This window comes from Trachurus trachurus (assembly GCF_905171665.1).
Source record: "Trachurus trachurus genome assembly, chromosome: 12".
Classification (NCBI taxonomy): domain Eukaryota; kingdom Metazoa; phylum Chordata; class Actinopteri; order Carangiformes; family Carangidae; genus Trachurus; species Trachurus trachurus.
Window position 1 is genome coordinate 7,301,358 of NC_139908.1, and position 19,868 is coordinate 7,321,225.

A 19,868-nucleotide genomic window follows, 5' to 3' on the forward strand; every position below is an offset into this window, starting at 1 on the left:
ACCTCATGTTTCTTCTCTCTTTTCTCTTTTCACAGGTGAACGGATACAACTTTGTGAATATCGATCATGGGAATGCAGTGTCCCTCCTCAAGACGTTTCCAAACACTGTGGATATGATTATCATAAGAGAAATGCAAGCATAGACTCAACTGAAAACTGACCTCCAAAGAGGAGGGGAGGGGAGGGGTGGGGCGGGTGTTGCTATGAGAGGACAGAAGAAGACGAAGAAGAAGAAGAAGAGGAGGAGGAGGAAGAAGACGCAGAGGAATAAAAAGAGACATTTATGTTGACTCTCATATTTTTATACACAGAAGAGGCTGATCTGTCGATAGCTGTCGGGACTATTTATACTAGAGATGTCGGGAGCCTTGATTTAAACGGGGAAAACCACTGAATGTAGTGGATCAAAGTGGAGACGGCAGCGAACATCTGCAAGTACGAGTCCTCAAAAGGCCGTCACTGTGGTATATACAGTATATTTTTATACAAAAGAAGCTGAAGATATGACCTGCTCTGATGCAAATAATTACTGTGGTCTCTGTACAGATCATCTTTTATGTTTCTCTTTTTTTGTTTGTTTTTTTAGTCCTAAACTCATAAATCCTTTGTCATAAATTGGGTTTTTATTTCTGCGGATGGATATGAACATGAATTGACCACTAGGGGGCAGGGCTCCCTCTCTCCTCGTCATCCACTCTGCCTTTCTTCTGCTTTTTTTTTGGTTTTTTTTAATTGAAGATGTTGAAACGAGCGATCTGATGCGGAGGACAGTGTTATGTGCTTTTCATGTGGAGACGAATGTAGATCAAGGTGGTTTTTTTGAGTTTTGTTTTGTTTTTTGGGAGGGAGGGAGAGGTATTTTTCTCTCTCTCTCTCTTTCTTTCTCTCTCTTCTTGCACGATCAAAGAGGTTGAGAAGAGGACATCATCCACCCTCTGCTTCCATAAACCTGTGAAGACCCTCCAGCGTACAGACACCTGTCCTCAGTCCATCCCAGATAACCTCACAGCAACTCGCCTGCTCTGCATATCACCTGACCTGACCACTACCTGTGCTGTGTGTGTGCGTTTGTGTGTGTGTGTGTGTGTGTGTGTGTGTGTGTGTGTGTGTGTGTGTGTTGGGGGAGGGAGGGAGAAACATCCTCACGTTTTAAGTGAATCGCAGCTTTCAGATGTTGAGGAAATGCACTCTGCATGTGATGTTTTAATGAGACTGGACCATGGGATGGAAATTCAAGTATCTGGGGAAACATGAGAGTGAGAGGTGTAGTGTGTTAATTTGCTCGGCCTTGGTCTGCTCTGTAAGTCAGAGGCTTCTCTTAAAGGAATAGTTTGACATTTTTGGGAAATGTGCCTATTCACCAGGTTAGAATAATTAAATGTAATATCTGATTTCTTAGATGTTTACAAAAACCACAAAATGTTTAAAAGACATTTTGTAAAATCACATACAAATACAAATACAAGTTGTTTCCAGTCTTAATGCTAAGCTACGCTGAAGCTTTATAATGAACTCACAGATACAGGATTACTGTCAGTCGTCTTATCTCCACCACAAAGTGAATAAGCTCATTTCCCAAAGTGTATAAAAAAATTCAGAGAAAGTTGTGAGTTCTGCTAGTTAACCAAAGCAAGTTTGGAAGTGGTGGACAGAAGGCAGAAGCAGGAGTCGACTAGAGAAGGATACTCGAATAAGAACAGGTCATCGTTTTCACTCGTGTGTTTTATTTTGAAGGGCTTCATCTCTCGGGCAGCCACTGACGAGATGAGTGCATTCGTGTTCTTTGGGTTTCAGCATCTGCAGTTTTCTGTTTTTTGTTGTTTTTTTGTTTTTTACATGGGAGAAGACCACAGTTTGCCTTTCGTGTCTACACAAATGTTTTTTCATGCTTTTTACTCATCACTTTAAAAGCAGCGTCTCGGTCTCTTTGTCTGTTCGTTTTGTTTTTTCTTCGCTGTACAGAGAACAGATTTGGGAGAAGCAAGTTGTCAAGTGCCATAGACCTTGAACTGTTTGAATAGGGGAGGAACCCAGACCCCAGAAACCCAAGCAATATTCACACGTTCACAACCTTTGAGTACATTTGCAGCATAACGGCTTAGAAGCAATATTTAAAGCCTTTATTTTCATTCAGAAAAGCAACATCAGATAGCATTTTTAAAAAATAAAAAAATGATTCACAACCTTTTAGTAATCCCTGATGATTTTACATGATTTTTATATTGTGAAAATCTTTTTTTTTGTAATGAAATGGCACAGGAAATATGTACAGTAGTGCTGAAGACATAAAAAAAAAAAAAGATTTCTCTGCATTGTGTAAAGGTGAATGTTTGTGTCACTTTGCCCACGGCTTTGTACTGTCTGTTGCTTCGAACGCCACGACTCCTGGTGTTCATTCGTGCAAAAAAAAGATAATAATAATCAAGTTTCACTGTTGGAAAAACAAATCCAGTCACAGCTGCATCTCAGATCTGTGTCGGTGGGTCGGGTAGGGGGCAGAAATGTCGTGTTTTAAAAGGCAGTGTCGTCAAATTTTACAGTTGCATGAAATTAGCCTGTTGATATTCATTCACTGGTAAATAATTATTCAGTGAGACGTGTTTCCACAACGGATGGAAATGAGAAAATTCACAGAAACACACACACATGGAGTAATATTGACCCCATTTAATTCCAGCAGTACATTTGCGACCACTGAAAAATGTTTTGTACAATATATATAATAGGATTTTTAATTTTTATCCCTTCTTAAATAATATTAGTCATATTGTTTAAAGTTAGCTGTTGGAAAGTGAAGCTGTACCTTCAGTTTTTAAACACAAATCTGACATTGGTAAAAGATTTTATCCAAATGACAATGTAATGAGCATTTCCCAAATGTTTTCACACGTCATATTATATTTGACACAGATGATGAACTGTTGTTTATATTACTTGTTTTAATTCTGTTGGTGATATCTGTTGACTTTCCAAGAGTAGGGGATGGGGGGTGGGTGGGGGGGGTGAAATAATAATTTCTGGGGTAATGGTCACTTTATATTCATGGCAAAAAAAAAAAAGTGCAGTCTGACATCGTAGACAATCTAGGGAGATAAAACATGTCGTCACATTTTTCTTCATCCATGTTGGTCTGTTTCTTACTCTCCCGTATTGTTCTTATTTATTTAGCCAGCCTTCTGTGGACTTTAGACATTACTAATCAAATTGTAAATACTCAAAGGAAATTGAGAAAAGAGTTAACAATGGCATTAGTGACTTGCGATTGTAAAACCAGCAATAAATTGCAATGCAGAGGCACCCGTTTTAATGTATAGCTAGTATTTCTAAGGTTTCTCTGGAAACAGCCACAGTGAGATGATTGATATGCATTTATCCAACATTCCAGATTTTGTACATAATTACCTGTTTCTGAAGTAACCTGTGGAAAATAAACTAATGCTCTTTAACAACGCTTCTCTTTTCTTCTTTCTTTCTTTATTTAATTCATCCTCTGGGTTTGGTGAAAACTGGATTTACCTTTATGTTCTACAGTTGTTCCTGGGTGGTGATCATGTGACTCATAGTTACTGTGAGCTGCCACAGGGAGGCACTGCAGAGGTTTTAGTTGGGGAGAAGACAGGTGAGCTGGCAGGAAAACCATTAACATCCTATACAGTCTATGTTAACATCCTGCCCTGCACTTCACCTCTGGATGCTGTTCAGGCCTGTTGCAGCAACTTGGAGGAGAAAATGCAAATACTCACTCACATACCTGCAGGCAATAACACAACACTGATGATGATCCCAAAAGCAAAATTCACCACTGTATTTCCAAGAGGATGGTAAGGTGGCCTTTCCACCGGTCTTTTAATAATATGCTTTTTGCACAACAGTGGTATTGAATAATGTGTTTTATGAGTTATACAATATGTCCTGGTAGTAGTGTGTAGGAAATACAGAACATAAATAGATAAAGGATGGTGTGAGGAGTTTGCGTGTGTATCGTGCAGTGGTTCCCAAGGGATCGTGAGACGATAAATGGGAAAACTAAGTTTGGATTCACTTTTCTTTTTCAGTTTTATGGACTTATTTATTATTAATCTTGAGTTTATACGATGCACATAAAACAATCAGAGCTATTCATGCAAAGACACCAGGGCAAAAATAACCAGTTTCTAAATCTTTAATAATGCATTTTCTATAAGCTTAGCATATTTATTTTGTGTGTAAAATCTTAAATGATAAATTCTTGTATATCTTTTATAGTTAATGTGGTGCAATGAAAGTGTAATTTTTTAGCTTTTTAATGTATAAACTGGGTAGTTCCTGTCCAACACTGTAGGGGGAGGTAGTGCCACTCTGAGTTTATTGTCAACCCTCGTTAAAAAAATCCGAAGAAGCCAGTGATAGCTCTCTCTTCGCTCGCCTGGATGCTCCGTGCAATAGCACCGAGTCTGGTGACAGAGAAATAAATATTGTATTGAACACCACTTTTTTTTTTCTTTTTTTTTTTTAATTTAAAAAAATATATATATAATCAACGTATTTATCAGTGTTTCGGACAATGAGCGGGATACCGGGGACCGCTGTCGTCCAGGTCACCAACCTGTCCTCGGCCGTGAGCAGCGAGCAGATGCGCACTCTGTTCGGTTTCCTGGGAGACATCGAGGAGCTGCGGCTCTACCCGCCCGAGTAAGAGCGACATAACCCGGCGCGGCTGGCCAGGAAACCCCGCGGATCTGCGGCCTTTTTCTGCGGATCCTCACCACACCAGATATATATATAAAAAAAAATGAAGCAGTCGCGTGTAATGTGTAATAACAAACTAATGTTGTTTCTTTTTCCTCTTTTTTTCTTCCTTCCTCAGCAATGCCCCTCTGTCTTTCTCGTCCAAAGTGTGCTATATTAAGTACCGAGACCCCTCCAGTGTTGGTGTGGCGCAACATCTCACCAATACTGTTTTTATTGACAGAGCTTTGATAGTAGTGCCATGTGCGGAAGGTGAGTGCAGCCTGTTTCGTTCAAACACATTAAATTGAAAAGCATTCAAATGAAATGAAATGTCTGACTTGTCTCAGTGGACTTGCTATGGCCTCCTCCCCTTCAGTTTTTTATTTTTTATTTTAATTTTTTGGATGAATCCTGGGATCTTGTTTTGATATTTTTTTTCTCCATTTTTTTCTCCCCTTCTTTACTCACACGGAAAATTAGCAAGTTGTGCACAGGTGCTAGGTAATTTCTCAGTAGCTAAGGTTTGTGTTTGGTGTCACAAGGTGGTTTTTATACAGAAAACATTAGAGCTTATGATGATGAGTGTTTTATTTATGAAGCTTCATTAATAAGGCTAACCTCACTATAGAGACTGGATCCTCTGGAACAAGTAGCTTCATTATATCATCACTTCTTGTATGTGAATTATTAAATGCATCCATGGCAGCATTACTGTAGTTTATTTACCCCTCCCCTTTCTCCTGTCTCTTTCATTTTTTTGGTGCTCCCTTTCTTTATATCTCCCCTCCCTTCCCTTTGGTGCCATTGTTGTTCCCTTGTGTACAGTCAAAAAAAAAAAAAAATGATATCACCTCTAACTTGATGCTTTTTTTGTCCTCGTGACTTGGTGCTGGATGGCTACTGAGTTTATTAATTTGGTTTTGTATGTTTTTTCTGTGTGATTATGTGTGCATATCAGATGACTAGACTGGCCCAGCTGTTACACTACACTAGCCTGAGTCAGGCATTGTTTTCCAAGCCACTATCCCCGATCGGGCCAACGCAGCCTTCACGGGGGGAATGTGACCAGGAGAATAGCCCGCTGAGCCTTCCAAGATGGACACCTTGTCTCTTTTTATTTATTTTTCTTTTCTTTTTGGTTTGTTTCCTTTCATACTTTCCCATGTTGTCCACTCTCTACTGTCTCTATTTAGAAAAAAAAAACTACAGTAATTGCTTATCTCTAGCGTTGGTTGTGTTTTATATTTGTTATTTTGGTTTGTTGTTTTGATTATTGTCCAACCCCCACCCCCCTCTCTCTTTCTTGCTACAGCTGCGGCTTGTGTGTGATTGAATTCTGTCCAGGTTGCTACGGCATACCGGTGGGATGTGTATCACACATGGGATGCTAGGAGGATCACTAACCCACTTTTACTCTCTTGTCTCCTTCTCCAGTTGATGTAGTGAAGGGGCTAGACGTTATACAAAAAAGTGAGACCCAGTATTAAAAAAACTGTACCTCATTTGAAGATAAAACTCTTTTTAAGTTCTATTTGCACTTTTCAGGAGTGATGTAGGAGTTTTCCCTCTCATTTTGCTACGTTACAGCTCTGATGTGGATGTTTAGTATTTAATTATGACACAGAAAATGATCCATTTCCTCTTTAAAACTTGGAAATTTGTGGCACATGCATTCATGTTTTGTGCCGTTGTTTGCTTTTTAGCATTGCATAAATGGACATTGATGCTCAGTGCCTCCAGCTTAAGATGAACTGAATTTGTAGTTATTTTATCAGCTGCAGATCTTAACCCAGAGTGGAATGAGCACAATTCCTAAATTGGTTGTTTTTTTTTTATTAGCTAAGTCTTGGCTAACATTTCCTACAGTTCTTAAAATTGTTGTTCTTTTCTGTATCTGATGTCCTGTGTGCTATTAGTGATGCAGCCATTGGGGTTGTCTTGTGTTGCACACCTTTCCAACACTGCGAAACGATCGCCCCCCTCCCCCCCACGGAAAAGCGCCCATGCTTGATATCGTATGGTTCATGACCAATATGTTTCCAGTACAGGTGACCCATGCATCAAAGTGTTGACTCATTCTCTGCATTGTGTTTTTTTTTTTCTTCTTTTCTTTTTTTGATCTATGAAAAGAGACCAAGGACAAAAAAAAAATCAGTCTTCTTTTGTTTGTGAAAAGAAAAAAAAACAGTTAAACAGTTTTTTTTTTTGCACTTCATTGAAAATAATAATTCAGATTGACTGAGAAGAATAATGTAATCAAAGCAAAGTAAGGATGCTCGGTCTCCAGTATACCATGAGTAGACAGTAGCACACTTGTAGGCTGGATGGGGAAGTGTATGCTCTCTTTCTCTCTAGAATACAGTGGGCTAATTGTGCAGACATAGAGGAGACAGACGAGTCCCTCTATTGCCTTCACTAATATCCGCCTCTGTCCTGCAGGGAAAATCCCAGAGGAGGCCAAGGCCTTGTCACTTTTGGCACCTGCCGCTCCAGTTCCCAGTCTGATTCCCGGCGGGGGGCTGCTCCCGATCCCGACTCCAGCTCCGCTTCAGAACGTGAGTCAGCATCCTGCAGTCTCTCCTCTCCTCTCCTCTCTCCTCTCCTCTCCTCTCGTCTTGTCTCAGTGATTTTATTACTTGTAATAAAAGCTGCGTGTGTTTTTTTTTAATGTTTTTTTTCTTCACACCTTCAGCTCAACCTCCCGATAGTGAATCGGATGTCGGCCAGTGTTGACCCAGCGGCAGCAGCAGCAGCAGCGGCAGCAGCAGCGGCATCGGCATCGGCGTCAGCGTCCGCCCAGCCCCCCCTCATGGGGAACGTGGATCCCTCGAAAATCGACGAGATCAGACGGACGGTTTATGTCGGCAACTTAAACTCACAGGTAACGTGATGCGTTCTCACCTTTACATCCTGCTTCTTCAGATTCAGATCAGATTCAGATTCAGCTTTATTTGTCCTTTGCAAGGAAACTTGTTTTCACCCCCGTACGCCACACACAACCTCAAGATACATAAATACATACATTACATTACCCACCCATACACATTAAACAGGAACACACATTTAGCGACGCAATCTATTGCATGTTATGTCATTACTGTGCTGACCCCGTTAGAAGACGGTCTTTTTTACCTAGAAAAAAAAGTCTGAAAATGACGGTTCGTCTTATATTCAGGGTCTAGATATTTATATATGCAAACTAACGGGTGACGCCAAACAAATTCTCCTGAAGTGAGTCAGAGCTTTTCTCCCTCTCACTCGCACCAGTGACATGAGGAGATGCAGCCGCTGGGGGGAAAAAAGTGGCTCAAAGGTTACAGGACAAGTTAGCAAACAACAGAGGAGTTATGATGCCAATTGTAAGATTATCATGAACAGTGTTCGAATTACCCAGCAACCCTTTATTTATTTATTTTTTAACTGGGTCACACACACACACACACACGCGGGCTAACCCCAACCCAAGGCACAACACACTGAACCTACTCATAGGTCTCTCCCATAGACTGTAGTCTGTCCCTATCTTTTGCTCTGCTTGATGGAAGTGACACACGCCACCTCAGGTAGCTGTCAGCAGTCTGACCTGACGGAGGGTCAGATATGGTACAGTCCGCCTTAGGGGGGTCTGAAAATTGCATCGCATTAGATTTTAACCAGCAAGACTGAAACAGAGTTACAGTTATGTAATGATATTATAAATATTTCAACCACTGTTGTGTTATTGCAGTCTACCAGCTGTTATTGCACTGATACTGACAACATGATTTTAAAGGGATATTTCAACATTTTTGCAAATGTGCCTATTGTCATAATCCCTATAGTCAGGTTCATTACCTTTAATTGTCGGTGCAAGCTGTTTTTAGATCGGCGGGGCAGAGACGTGAGCTGCTCAGCCAATGCAACGGAGGCTCTTGGGATTTCTACGTTTTCCCCATCAGAGTCATCAAATACACAATCCAACAACTCCAAAACGCTCTGGTGGACAAGTTATGACCTGCACATTCGCCACGCTATGAAATACTAACGTATAATTATGTAACATTACGTCACATGAAGCAAATACTCGGAACTACTTTCGCTTTTGAAGTCACTCTGCTGAGCAGCCGTGTCGGGAATGTAGTTCCGGCTTTGCAGTTGCCTCAAAAACAACTCTGTCTCCTAATGTTACATGATTATTTCATAGCCTGGTGAATGTGCAGGTCACAACTTGTCCATGAGAGTGTTTTGGAGTTGTTGGATTGTGTATTTGATGAGTTTGATGAGGGAAACATGGAAATATTGCGCGCCGTGCAGAGCTCACAACTCTGCCCCGCCGATCTCAAAACAGCTTGCACCAACAATTAAAGGTAATGAACCCACCCCTAAGACTTTAGGGGTAATGGCAATAGGCGAATTTGCCAAAATGTTGAAATATCCCTTTAAAAAGATTTTTAAAAATTCTTTGATTTTGTCTTTAATAAAGTTTTTTTTTCTTATATTCCGGGTGAATACATTCATTTTTTCTCCCCCAGACGACCACTGCAGAGCAGCTGCTGGAGTTCTTCAAGCAGGTGGGAGATGTGAAGTTTGTGCGAATGGCCGGAGACGAGACGCAGCCGACACGTTTCGCCTTCGTAGAGTTTGTGGAGCAGGACTCAGTCTCCAGAGCCCTGACCTTCAACGGAGTCATGTTCGGGGACCGGCCTCTGAAGTATGTGCTTCAGGTTTTAAGAGATCATGCATGAGGAAGAACTTATTGTACTCAGAGTAACTGATGTGATGTTATTTGTTTCCTGTCCTTCAGGGTGAATCATTCCAATAACGCCATAGTGAAACCCCCGGAGCTGACGCCGCAGGCTGCAGCGAAGGAGCTGGAGAGCGTGATGAAGAGGGTGAGGGAGGCTCAGTCCACCATCGCCGCCGCCATAGAACCAGGTGACGCATTTCCTATCTGCAGTAAGTGACGAGTATTTTTAATAATAAAACAAAACAATATTCTGTGTTTGCGCTCTGATGCTGAGTCCGCTGCCGTTGCTCCGCTCCAGCAGCCACAAAGACGCGATCGTCCAGCCGCTCCACAAGGCCACGCCGATCTCGCTCCCGCTCACGCTCCCGTTCGCACTCGAAATCGCACAGGAAAAGATCCCGCTCGAAACACAGGTGAACATTGAATACTCTTGTTTTTTTTTATCACATTTCACTCTTATGATGCTGCGTTCACGTGATGATAGTGACCTCTGTTTTTCTTCTTCCTCCCTTCGCCGTGTAGACCATCACAGAGGTCGTGGCACGGGACCGATTCCCGCGGCTCCCGGACCGGCCACAAGCGGCGCTCCCGCTCCAGAGACAAGAGGCACAGTCGAAGTCGCTCCAGGTACGAGGCAACACGAGGATCGGTTTTCAGTTTTCAACGAGTCTAAAAGCTGATTCATGCTCCAGAGGAGGTGGAGATGCAGCTGCAGCGGCAGAATCATCTTCTGCTGCTGCTGCAATAAGAAGTAAATCTGAGTCACTGTGGCGCCTCGTCGTGTTATCACTGCTTATTACAGCGGGGGTCAGCAGTTTCATAACCAGCCTGGTCGCCACCTGTTGACTGTGTCTGACACCAGAGGGAACAGTTCACCGCTGTATCTTCTAAACCTTTAATAAGATGCTGCTGCTGTTGTTTTTGTTTTTTCACAGAGTGTTTTTGCTGCTTTTATTGTTTTCAGCTCACAAAACTTAAACTTAATTGGTGTTTTGTCGTCAGGGGCCACAGGAGGAGGAGCAAGGACCGGTCCAAGAGCCCGCGGAGGAAAGCCAAGTCACCATCACCGAAAAGGTAGATCCATCCTGCAGCACTGGTGTCCTCTTCATCCTCCTCCTCCTCCTCCTCATCCTCTTCTTTTTTGATTTTATACATTAATGTTTTTTATCATCAGAAAATCAAATCTTACAAATATATTTACATTGCTACATGACTGGGTGTGTAAAAGGAGAAAAAAAGGGGTCACCCCAAGGAAGCTACTTAAAGCTCATAGCAGGGAGCCCAATTTCTCACAGACACATTTAACACAACAGACATACACATACAACAACACACTAAAGGACAGACACACAACAGACATTCCCGGCATTCAAACGCAACTTTGTGTGTGAGGGGGAAAAAAATGATGAAAGGAAGCCATGTGATCACGCGCCACATGACCACAACAAACTCATCCAATCTATCTAGCTGCAGGAGCAGACTGTAGCAGCCAAACATAGCTTACGGCTGTGAACGGACGGCCAGAAGCCCCCCTGATCACGTCATCACGTAACCATAGCAAACAAGTGTCTCATCAAACCTATGAACCTTGGTTGAACCCTTTGTTTTCATGTAATTAAAGTCTTAGGTATTCTCAATATCAAACCAAACTGGCTCTCGCACAACATGAACGCATCTTGTCCCTTATCAAAGGCGAAGCCAAATTTTTTCTTTGATCCGCCATCCCAGCAATTAAAAAAAAAGATTAGCCTATTTAGGTCAGAGAGAGAGAGAGAGTCAGACAGACACAGAGACAGAGAGAATCATCAGTCATGCTGTGGAAAAAAGAAATAATAGGTTCAAAAGAGAGTTCTGCTTGAAAATGTCTCCTTCACTTTAAACCTGTTTTTCTGTATTTTGAGAAAACATGCTGTATTCAAATACGGACAACTAAAAAGTGGAAAATGCTACAAACTCACTTTTTTCCCTAGTGAAAGTAGAGAGTCTCCGCTTTCATTTGAGATATTCCAACATATTCTGTGGCTGTTTGAAAAGTAGTAGAAATCCTCAAAAGTGCTGGCACTGGCTGTACACTGAGGAGAAAAAACTCTGGCAGTGAATGAGTTAGAGATTGAAATACAGCATGACATTTTTAGAGTGTCATCAAGCTCGTTCCAAATCTGTGGTTGTCGTCCTGTGGGATTGACAAGCGCATGTGCAGAGCGCACATCACATCAGGTTTGAGATGATCTGGTTCTCTCTGATTCTCACAGTTGTTGTTTTTTTTTGTTTCCAGAGTGAAGAAGGACAAGAGGAGGGAGCGCAGCAGGGACAGAAAGGAGCGCTCCGCGTCCAGGAAGAGGAGCCGCAAAGACGAGGACAGGATAAAGAGCAAGGCCAAGCCGATGAAGGTGAGTCAGGCTGCAGATTCGTCCTCGTCGAGTCGTCGGGTAAAACTGCTGAGAACTTAAAACATTTCTCATGTAACGTGTCCGATCGTGTCGAGGAGCTTCCTCCTGTGGTCAGATAAAGACTTCTATCAGTGACCTCGTTTACAGCTTTCCTGTGACAGACGAGCTACACACACACACACACACTTACCTGCCGTTTTCATTTTTACCGTACAGTTCATGGTAGGAAGGTGTTGAGCTTGTTTCTTGAATAGGAAATGATTATACAAATGCTGCATCACTCAGAATTTGAATCTCCATTGAGCACCATTATGTTTGTGTTAATAAAAGAACGCCTGTAACCTGCAGACACGTAGATGAGTAGAGTAAAATATTTTTAAATTTACTACCAACCTCGTGGTTTTAAATATCCTTCTTTCTTCTTTTATTTTTGTTGTATCTCTATTAATTTATGTTATGCAAATGACCAAAGGTACATAAGAATTTCATTGTAATTACTTCTAATCATTTGTGACAATAAAGTAAACTTAACTTAACTTAACAACTTGACTTAACTTAGGGAAAAATTAAGTGAGTTCAGTCTGGTGGGTTTTTAAGATGATCCACAAACAATATTTACACTACGCGGTCAAGGATGAATGGTGTGTTCAGACAGTTAATTGTTGCTTCTTACTAAAATAATCTGCTAAACTAAATAAATAGAAATAGTGAATATAGAATATAATCTATCAGATCAGTTGTAAATGACGCAAAACATTCAAACCCACATTTCATATTGTACATGTTCCCTTTATAAATACAAGAAGTCGTTTTCTCAGTGAGAAGCATGTGCGTCATCTCCTCTGCATCCTGTTTCTCTCACCATTTAAAGTTGCTTTTAATCTCCCATCAATATTATATACCGGTACCTACAGTCTGTTACATCACTGTACAGAGTACATAGATGTGGATGTGGTTAATGCCTCCGTGTTCATTGAGGGTTGTGCGTGTATACAAGTTACCACAGTGTAAATCTGCCACTGTGAGAAAAAAACCCACCAGTTTGATGTTGGGACCTGTTTTAACCTCCTGCCTTTCCATTTGTGACACATTAGAAATGATGTGTTTCACATCATGACATGTTTTCCTGTACCAAGTTATACCGCACACACAGTATGTGCCATATTTAGTTGAAAAAGGAAACGTTTCAGACCGAGACGCAGTAAATCAAAATGACGACGTTTGACACCGACTTATCCTATACGTGTTAAAACCTCACATACGTTGTTGAGGCGGAAATAAAGAATGAGTGTCACTGTCTGGACCTTCAAACTGATTTCAATATATTTATTATTCTGTGTTGAATCAATAGATAATAAACTACTGAACAAGAAACCAAACTAAAAACCTAAAATCAACAAACTTGTGCCAGAAGATCGTGTTCATTCCTAAGTTAAGTTCTTCAGGCTTTTCAATGGTAGATATTGATCAACCTGTTGCAGTGAAAGTGAACTGTAACGATCTCTTTGAACTCTTAAAATCTGATGATCAGATCAGATTTTATCCATCATTTCAAACACTGAGCCGTTATCGCTGACCACCAGTTTCCCGTCCTCAACAAATTCCCCCCACGTTGATCTCGTTGCTTTTTGGTGAACGTGACCCCATCATTAAACCTCCGAGAATTCACCACGAAGATCGCACAGAGGAGATTAGCCGAGGGATGAAAGGTGTCACGTTTTAGACTCATTATCGCCCTCGATCTTCATCTTCTTCGTTGATAACGATCTGAACACCTCGTTCGACATAGGATGGCAGAACAAAATGTTGTTCTCGGAAACGGCTTGCAAGCTCTGCGACGATCTGGGTTTAAGAGAAACAAAAGCTCCACAAACACCTGCAGAGTTTTGTTTCCATGTCTTTACTGTAGAAGAGCAGCTGCAGCAGCAGTCTGAGCAACTTCCTCATTATCTGCTACAGGTGAATGAATTAATCTGTGATCTCAGTCTCTACTTTAAGCAAATCAACATTTAGTAGATGCAGGTGAATGACGTCCCATCAGACATCATGATAAAAACATCTGGGCTGAACTTGTTCCAGTAGATAGACGCTGGAGCTTAGAATAGTTTGTGTGACATTAACTGACACACACGTTGTTTGTGACATAATCTAATACAAATGGAGAACAGAGATTGATAGGGAAAGGCAAATTTATTTATATGGCACATTTCAGCAACAGGGCAACTCAAGGTGCTTTACATATAGTGCAAAAGAAGAACATGAAAACAATTGCAATTGTATGCAGCTACAGTATTTTTTAAAGATGCAAGTGAATAGAGAAAAACACATAACAGAATAAATAGGTACAAAATAGTGTAGGGTCGATTCTGTGACTAGAAATCAATGTATGAAATCCAAGAAACTTTGCCCTCAGTCTTACACAGTTACAGAATGACTCCTCTCCTCATACTCTAGTTTAGTATCACAAAGCCTCATCACTCTGGTCCTCGTTTTTCAGATTGAGTTCAGATCTAGTTTAGATTTCAGTCATTCATGTTTCTAAGAAAATCACAGTATTAGTTTGACTTTTTACATGGGTTGCATTTGTATTTTTGCAGTTTCACTGTGTGATTCAGATCCGATGCCAAAAAACGTCTGTTATAATGAAACTAATCAAGGTGCTTAAATGTAAATACAGAAACAACACTAATTTCAAATCTTTTTTTTCCTCTGACGTTCTGTTGGTGGTTAAAGGGATAGTTCAACATTTCAACAGACAGAGTTGTTTTTGAGGTAAATGCAGAGACTGCTTCCTGGAAAAACTCTGTGAAGGCAACGCGCATCAGCGGTTTTGCATGTATTTACCTCTAAAACAACTCTGTCTCGTAACGTTCTGTTATTATCTCATAGCGTGGTGAATGTGCAGGTCACAACTTGTCCACCAGAGCGTTTTGGAGTTGTTGGATTGTGTATTTGATGAGTTTGATGAGGGAAACCAAGAAATCCCATTAGCCTCCGTAGTGTAGCTCTGAGCAGCTCGCGGCTCTGCTCCGCCGATCTAAAAATATCTTGCACCGACAATTAACTCATTGGCTGCCAGCCATTTTCAGAGCAGAGAGCCCCATACTGCCAGCCATTTTAGAGCATTTTGAACGATCTTATAAGACCCACAGAATATTGTGTTCTATGACTATATAAACACCGAAACTACCAAGAGAAAAGTAGACTCTCTTTGTTCAATAGGAAAAAAAAGTTTGTTTCTACCTTTTTCCGTTCTTTTGTAAACAGCAGTAGAACATAGGCTGGTTTCGCCAAAAACAGCAGTTTTTGACCAAAACACTGAGAAAACGAGCTTTTTGTGGAAAGAAACATGTCAAGCAGAACAGTGACTTTGACGTTGATATTTTTTGCTTTAGTGACACCTCACACATCTGAACAGTGTTTTCCTTCTATAAAACAACAAAAACAACACTGAGAAAGGACTTTTGATGGCAAAATAATAATTTATTTACAAATATCAGTAAAAATGCATTAACTTTTTTGTACGTTTGTAGCTGTCACATGACCTCTGCCCCATGGTCGACCACTGCTCGATCCACCACCTGTAAATTATAGAAATATATAGAATTACCATAAAAATACATCTCTTATAGATGTAGTCAAGTGTGATGTGGAGTTTTTTTTTTTAACCTTTCCGATCAAAGCGATCCGCCCTTCTCTAAGCAGTAAAAGTTAGCTCGCTAGCAAGTTAGTTTATTTTATTATTTTTACCATTGATGTATTATATTATTACCTTCATGTCTTTCTGGAGCGTGGGGACGAGTCTCTGCTGCTCCTGGTTGATCCGGACGGAATCGCTCGGGTCACGTCCACCGAGCCGTCAGTTGAGCTGGGCTCTGGTCTGTGGTGACACCGTCAGCTGCTGATTCTCACCACTCGGCCCGGCTGGATCGCCGGTGTCCAGCGTCGGTGTCTTTTTCAATGATCTCCGTCATTTTCTCACGATCGCGACCCTCTTCCTCTCCGAACTACCGCGACACACACGGTACATAATGTGCCGACGTGCGGAACACATAGGCTCCGTGCATAAGTTTCTTTAGCATATCTCTTGTCATCTCGCTTCTTCTTCTCATACCGTAATACATGCTGATCTCTCATCCAAAGAGGGCACTGCTGCCCCCTACAGGCCGCTACACATCTTTACACTAGTTTACAAGCCTGATATTGATGGACAAGCTCCGCCAGACCGTCCTCCAGCCCTTCCCGTTGAAAAACGCAATTGACGTCTATCGACGTCAATGGCAGTGAACGGTTGTAATTAGATTGACGTCTATAGACGTCAATGGCAGCCAATGAGTTAAAAGTAACAAACCTACTGCTATGACTATAGGGATTATGGCAATGGGCCAATTTGCCAAAATGTTGAACTATCCCTTTAAAATGACGTTGGTCCAGTTTGGTCTGACCAGGTTTGTGGTTGTTGGTTGTTCCAGGTGGAAAGGGACTACGACAGGGAAGAAAAGGACGACTACGGGAGTGAGAGAGAGGACTCGGCCACGCCGAGCGAGGACATGACACTATCGCCCTGCGTCCAGCACAACGGCAGCTACACGGGTCACCGAGACGAGGAGGAGGAGGAGAACGCCGGCTTGGGCGCTGACGGCAACAAGTGACTGTTGATGGAAACGAGACGTTGGAAAGGAAATTTAAATGAACTCATCGACACACCGTCGCGTGCGTATTAATGCATAAACACAGGATAACCACTTAGAGCAGTGTGTTTTCCCCATCATCATCATCATCATCATCTCCATCTCCATCTCCGTTTCCTTTTCATAAACAACTTTCTTGGCAACACATGGATCCTGTAATTCAGCTCATTATCTGTGACCCGCCTGAAGAGTAAGTGAGCACTCAGCACAGCAGAGACCCCCCTCCCCGTCCTCCCCCCGTCCCCCCAAATCCTCCTCTGTTAAACAGGCCAGTTGAAAATGAATGAGACTTTTAATCAAACACAGCAATACAAGCTCACAAAGTGCTGCAGCATCAAGTCAGTTTATCTCAAGGAAACACAAGACAGAACCGAGCAGATTCTCACAGAAACAATAACTCGCACCCACAACTTTGTTTTAGCTTCAGATTTTAACCAGACCAAAACGTGACATTGTGAAAGTACAGATCAATTGTCCAAAGAGCTTTATAACCCTCTAAGATTGTCAGTATTTATGTATGAAAAGTCTATTTGTCTCAATTTTGCAAGGGCGACTACGCTGCAACAAGCTGCATTAAGAGTAATGAAGTAACGTCTGCAGTGGTTTTCAGTGGTAAAGAGGAGGAAAACATGAGTCAGAGGAGCAGATTTCATCAGTTTTTTTTACTGTATAAGTAGAAACGCAAAGGACAGACAAGCCTCAGGTCGGCAGCTACGCAGGATCACATCACACATTTCAAGCTTTACACACTTCCTCAGGCAGCGTCAACTCAGTTAATTATCCTGTGAGGTCGAAGGAGCATCGGTTTCTATGGCAACTGAGCAGCAGAATTAGGTTTTACAGATGTTCGTTAATATTCTGTACAACAAAGTTTGTGTGAAAGCAGCTGCATTTGTCAAAACATGAAAAAAAAAAAATGTTAGAGCTCGACCCGTAGTTTTTTTTTTTTTTTATGAGGCAGCTGAAATGGTCTGTTTTAATTTAGTGACACGGTGAGGTCACTGTGAGGTCGTGTTGGGGTGAAGCGTCCCTCGTACTCTGCTGCAGCGACACTTCAGCGTGGTCGAGACGGCAACTTCCTGTATTCTGTTTATATTGACCGAGGGGCGCAAGTGGTACATTAATACATCTAAGACGTGCGTAGATGTAATAAAAAGACAGTGGAAACGTTTCTGTCGTCGCTGAAATGCTCATTTACGCTTAGTGTGGCGTTGGAGGGAAACTCTAAACCAGAGAGGGTCTGTGAAGGATCTGATTCAATTCCTGCTTTGCACCATTTTTTCCTCCATCATGTGGGAAGTTGGACTCCAAATGCAAAATGTACGGTGTTGATTTTATAACTTGAAGTGCTGTAATGCAGAGTATATACTGTTTCTGTGAACCTGTCTCTAAAATATTATGGGGAAAACAAAAACAACAAAAAAAAGGTTTCATTTTTCATTTGGTCAACATGAATACATGGCTTTATTTCCTGTTTACGTCCTGTACATGTAACTGCTTTTGTTTTTTTGTTTTTTTAAATATATTTCTGATTGATTACCTAGTCGTTGCAACAAGATCACAAAGTATTATGTTCCCTCTCTGTTGTTGTTGTAATGCCGTGAGAGAAAAAAGAAATATTTACTGTTTTATAAATACTAAACAGGCCTATACTGTAAAAAAGAAAAAGAAAAAAGATGTTGGTGCAGGATGTCTGTCGGTCAAAGATGCTCTTAAACTTCACAGCAGCTGAACGTGATGTGTCACAGGTCAACGTACCGCTCGCAAGCACAGAAGGGTCAAAAAGTGCCTAGACGTAGATTGTACAGAATATTCTAATAAATAATACGGAGACTTAACTGACAGATGCATCCTGAGTTTATCGTTATGGTCGGATGTTGAATTGCTGAAACTGAGATCTTATATTAAAGTATTGTCAGCTGTCTGTAGTGATTAATTAATAGCAGAATAGGCTGAAATTTTGTGGATTTGTTTTCACATTATTTTCAATTTTGGGCGTTAGCAAAGCCGGTATTGAGTAATGTATCAACAACAACAAAAAAACAGAAATGTATCTGTAAACTGACCCCAGATTGAGCTCAGTTCAACATGAAAGCTTGTTTTTGTTTTTTTCTTTAAAATCTTTATTTTTTTAAAACAAGATGTTATCACTGTTGTTTTTTGCCAAATTCCACTTCTTTACTGCTTTTAAAAATCTGATTTTACAGTATTTTTGTTTATTTTCTTGGTTTTTTCGTGTGTGTGTGTGTGTGTGGACAACCTGTGATAACGTTCAGTAAAAAAAGCATTTCCAACAAAACTGACAGTATGTGACAGAGTTTTATATTTTATACCCCTGTATCCATGATGTATGGTAAATACTGTAGAGACATGTTCCATGGTTTTCTGCTGGGGGGGGGCGGGGACTGGGCGCTCGGTGTAAAGATTTGCTAACACTGTTTTTGGAGAGCTTGGATGTGAGTGTCTGATCCACTTCAGGTTTGAATCTAACAATAGATCTGATCTGTTTCCAAAAAAACGCTCAATAAAGAGACTTTACATTCATATGTGTTGTGTTTTCTGCTTGTTGCAAGTCGACCGGCTCGTGTGTAAAAGCGTCTTCAAGACAAATGGAAAAAAAAATTGGAGGTTTTGCTCAAGCTTTCAAAGGGGAAGAGCATCATCTCCACTGTGAAACGTTGAGGAGTTTCAGTTATGTTGATGCATCTTGCACATGGAGCACAGTGCAGTGAACAATGAAATCAGAAAATCATCAAAGTTATCAGGAGCCAAACAAACTCCTCAGTGTCCAGGAGCTGTGTCTCAGCCGGAGGTCAGATAAACACCTAATTTCCCGCTCTGAGGTGGCCTCCTCCTACGAGTCCTGGTCTTATCCAAACCAAACATCTAAGCAAAGAACTGAAACTTCCCATTGCCGTTGCAAGAAGGATCTTGAGTTTGCTCAAGTCTTATCAAGAGCTATTGAAAGTGCCTGACTTTAGTGACTGAAGGAGATACAACACTGGGTTAGATCAGCGTTATCTGATCCATGCCAAAATCAAACGCATTTAGTCTGTTGTAATGGATGTAGAAGTAAGAACAGTGGATGTCTCTACCATTTAAATGCATGTGTGATCCTTGTCATCATGCCGTTGGCGTTTTTCTTGCATCATGACAGTGCTTTGAGTGCAGTCATACTCTTACAGGTGCTTGGTTCCAGATAGTCGTTAAGTGCAGAGATCAAAGGCACCTTGACTCTCAAAGCTCTCAAAGCCGTTTCACCTCTCAGGCTTCTTCAGTTCTAGAGAAGAGTCAAGATATGTTCAGTAATTGCCTTCTAATTTAGCATCTAACAACCACAATGACCTGGAT

The 19,868-nt window shown here is 41.3% G+C and overlaps 2 protein-coding genes across 9 annotated transcripts in view; both read left to right on the forward strand.

The window, feature by feature from the left end:
• Positions 1-3,000, forward strand: part of erbin (erbb2 interacting protein) — a 55,630-nt gene extending 52,630 nt beyond the window's left edge. For 3 of the 5 annotated variants that reach the window (XM_083982897.1, XM_083982895.1, XM_083982896.1), the window contains one exon: positions 36-3,000. In XM_083982897.1, the coding sequence (XP_083839023.1) occupies positions 36-143 (108 nt within the window). In that variant the 3' untranslated portion in view covers positions 144-3,000. The remainder of the gene's footprint in view (positions 1-35) is intronic. The other 2 variants (XR_014595786.1, XR_014595787.1) reach the window with 2 other exon arrangements.
• Positions 3,001-4,398: 1,398 nt separating this feature from the next.
• srek1 (splicing regulatory glutamine/lysine-rich protein 1) lies at positions 4,399-19,060 on the forward strand. Of its 4 annotated transcripts, none has more exons than XM_083984104.1 (11): positions 4,399-4,671; positions 4,847-4,980; positions 7,150-7,265; positions 7,403-7,591; positions 9,222-9,400; positions 9,494-9,645; positions 9,738-9,849; positions 9,959-10,063; positions 10,439-10,510; positions 11,712-11,826; positions 16,299-19,060. In XM_083984104.1, the coding sequence occupies exons 1-11, from the start codon at positions 4,544-4,546 to the stop codon at positions 16,476-16,478; spliced, it is 1,482 nt and encodes a 493-aa protein (XP_083840230.1). In that variant the 5' UTR covers positions 4,399-4,543; the 3' UTR covers positions 16,479-19,060. The 4 variants fall into 4 exon arrangements, with proteins under 4 accessions (XP_083840230.1, XP_083840229.1, XP_083840232.1 ...); XM_083984103.1 differs by having other exon boundaries at positions 9,735-9,849; positions 16,299-19,059; XM_083984106.1 differs by lacking the exons at positions 4,399-4,671; positions 4,847-4,980 and adding exons at positions 5,034-6,180; positions 6,627-6,758 and having other exon boundaries at positions 9,735-9,849; positions 16,299-19,059.
• Positions 19,061-19,868: the final 808 nt, after the last annotated feature.